This window comes from Pleurodeles waltl, chromosome 8 (genome assembly GCF_031143425.1).
Source record: "Pleurodeles waltl isolate 20211129_DDA chromosome 8, aPleWal1.hap1.20221129, whole genome shotgun sequence".
In the NCBI taxonomy this organism is placed as follows: domain Eukaryota; kingdom Metazoa; phylum Chordata; class Amphibia; order Caudata; family Salamandridae; genus Pleurodeles; species Pleurodeles waltl.
In genome coordinates this window covers 55,227,538-55,230,904 of record NC_090447.1, presented here as the reverse complement: position 1 = coordinate 55,230,904, position 3,367 = coordinate 55,227,538, and the positions used below count along the sequence as shown (strand labels likewise).

The following is a 3,367-nucleotide window of genomic DNA, read 5'->3' as shown; positions in this document are numbered from 1 at the left end:
CAAGAAAAAGGTATTTACGTCTGTTATTTTTATCTAAAAGCCTGCTTATTTTTATTTACACAGTTTGGAAAATGTAGATATAATACAGGCTGTGTTAAATTTTATATATGCTGCTCTCGTAATTTGAAATACGTATCAATAATGTTCTTATTCGATGATCATGAAATTTCTATGTTTGTATTTATTGGATGTCTTTTATGGTCTATTTTTGTACTGAATAAAGTTAATTGATGATGATGATGAAGCCATCTTGGTCGGGGTAAATAACCATTTTGGGGCATGTGCATGAGAGTCAATGTTAACTGAGAAAATGTGTACTATCGACTGATGATGTTATATGGTATGAAAATCAGTACAGAACTCTGGGTAGTTTCCACTCTTCAGGTGGGAGGCACATATCTATAAGCAGTGCATGTAAAACACAATGGACTCTCTATCCTCCACTTCAAATGTCTGTTGTTCTAGCATACATTTTAAGTATAGAATCAAAAAACTGCAAAACTGTATCTGGAATGAAACAATACTGCTGATATTTCTCAAGGCAGCATGAATAGCATTTGCTAATTCTTTCTCATCGACTTTCCTAAAAATGAAAAAGGCCCTTGTTACTTTTCTAACTTGACATGGATCTCGCCGGTCTAATCCTTTGCTTACAAATTCTCTATTGTATGTAATAGCATTTCATCCTCACTGTAGACAACATGGAGAGGTCACGATTTTAGAAATATGTACATGATGAAATACCCGGTGAATCCCAGTTGCAACCCAAAGGTGCATAGATGAGTGGGATGTGTTGAAAGCAGCTGAGACATCCTGCAACATCAGCAGAAAGGGGTCATCTTTATCTGTGGTGAAGAGGTCATTGTCTACAACATGGAAAGTGGTGGTCTCTGTGCTGCATCATGATCTGAAGCCAGGCAGGTAGTTGTGCAGTTCGATGGTTAACATTGGTGTGAGCTTGGAGTTGAACATAGTCTGCTTTTTCAATGATCTTGCCAATGAATGTTATGAGAGTGATGGGAGTTGGTGAGGTCATCAGGATTTAGCATACATTTCTTTTGTAAATTAAAGCATACCCTTTCACTGCACCACATTAACAAATGCCTTAACTGGCTTCTTAGAAATACAAAATGTAAATCTCCACCTATTGTTTTCCTCAGGGTGCAACAACCAGTTCTCTGCTGTATCCCATCCTTATACCACCATGAAGCAATTCTTTCAATGACTCTCCAATATTCAGTGTGCATGATATGGCACAGAAATACTTGCCATCCAACATTACAAACCAGCCCTACCTTTTTGACTTCAAGAAGCAGCTGAAGACAGATTCTTATTCATGGAGTTATCACAGGCCCTCCTCCAGCACCACTGATAAGCATCATCTCATCCTATTCTGTTCATATACAAGTTATGTTTTTTACCTCATTGTTAATGTGGTTCTCTCTATACTGATGTTTATACATAATTCCAGTTGTATGTAATGTTCCTAGTTAGACATAAAGCAACTGAATGTCCTTTTGTGCTGTCTCAACATATAAGTTAAATGTATTGATAAAATTAATTATGTGATGTAATTCCTTTGAATGCAAGGTGATACAATATTTGTGATCTGAGTAGCTGACAACTGTACACCTTGTGCCATTTCATGAGTTTGGATTTTCAGTAACATGATTGGGACATTTTGGTTTTTAAAGCTGCACCTTTTAACGTCCCATGATATAACTTAATTGCATGTACAAAAATGCTATCATTTAAATGCATGCACAAATGACTCTCTGTAAAAATAAAGAACCTCATAATGTGCTTTCTTTTTGTACAAAGGTTTGTTCAGTCTTTTGGTGACAGCAAATACTGAAGGACACATCATGTCGTCCATGAACAAAACTGAATTTTCACCTTCATGTCTGTTCCTGGTGGGAATCCCCGGACTAGAAGACTTCCATGCCTGGTTGGCTGTTCCTCTGTGCACCATCTATATTGTTACTCTCTTGGGGAATGGTACTCTTCTTTTAGCCATATCAACAATGATGAATCTTCACAGACCCATGTACTTATTGATTGCCTTGCTGAGCTGTTCTGATCTGGTTTTATCCTCTTCCATCCTCCCAAAAATGCTGTCCCTCTTCTGGTTTAAGGATGAAGCCATCAAGTTCAGTGCTTGCCTCTTCCAGATGTTCATCATACATACCTTTGGAGCAGTGGAGTCTGGCATTCTTTCATGCATGGCAATTGACCGCTATGTAGCTGTTTGCAACCCCCTGAGATACACTACTATTGTAACAAATACGCTAATTGGAAAAATGTCCCTGGCTATTCTGCTCAGGGCAGGAGTCCTAAGTGTTGCATTGCCGCTACTCACAGTTCGGCTGCCATTTTGTAGTAGATACATTCCCCATTCATTCTGTGAGCACATAGCTGTGGCAAAGCTTTCCTGTGTTGATATTACTGTCAACAATCTCTATGGGTTGATAGCCACACTTTCAGTGGCAGCAATGGACTTTCCATGCATTTGTGTGTCCTACGTGCAGATACTCAGAGTGGTGCTGCAGCTCCCTTGCAAAGATCAATTCAAGGCATTTAACACATGTGTTGCCCATGTCTGGGTTATATCACTATTTTCTGTGCCTGTGCTGTTCTCCCTTGTTCTGCACAGATTCCATCACACTATCCCACTTTATGTCCACATCCTTCTGGCAAATACATACCTCCTCCTTCCACCAGTGGCAAATCCCTTAATTTATGGAGGAAAAATGAAAGAAATACGACTTGGCATCCTGATTATGTTTAAAATGAAAAGGTCCATGCACTTGCTTTGACTCTGTATACTGTCTTCAATGATGATCCACTTATTATTTGCGACCTTTAGCCTGAGCCAAGTGATATTGTGCTGTTCTTTGCAGCTGTTGTATGTTCATGCTGTTAATAAGTATGTGGTATTCAAATGTACATAGATGTTTTGAGAGAAAAGCATTTCCGATGATACCTCAACTCTGATAGATGTCCATTACATAGAGTTGGCACAGAGTAATGTAGAGAGGAAAGTCTAACACTGCCTGCCCCCGGCTGATAAATTCTTGGACAAGTGGACCAGGTATTAAACAGGTGCTAGTGAGGATGCAGGGGTGAAACCTTCACCCATTGCCTCTGTATGGATCCCTTCATTGGCAGTAAGCATATGATGTTCAAAGGATGGTTTCTGGGTATCAAATCAGATTCAAGCTGAGGAACTGGGGGCCCTGACACTTTGACACTAGTCTTTCAGTAAAACCTCTGGTACTGAATGTAGCCAAGACCAGTTTATGGTATATCAATCTTTTTAGGCCTTTCTCTGATAATCACTTTCACATTCCGATCATCAATACCCTAA

General features: G+C 39.3%; 1 protein-coding gene across 1 annotated transcript; it reads left to right on the top strand.

Moving 5' to 3' along the window:
* The first annotated feature begins 1,865 nt into the window (after positions 1-1,865).
* LOC138249400 (olfactory receptor 52J3-like) lies at positions 1,866-2,816 on the top strand. The gene has a single exon (XM_069203360.1). It carries the CDS (start codon positions 1,866-1,868, stop codon positions 2,814-2,816), a length of 951 nt encoding a protein of 316 aa, XP_069059461.1.
* Positions 2,817-3,367: the final 551 nt, after the last annotated feature.

Coding starts and splice junctions, on each gene's coding strand:
- LOC138249400 (XM_069203360.1), top strand. CDS start 1,866: ATGTCGTCCATGAACAAAACTGAATTTTCACCTTCATGTCTGTTCCTG.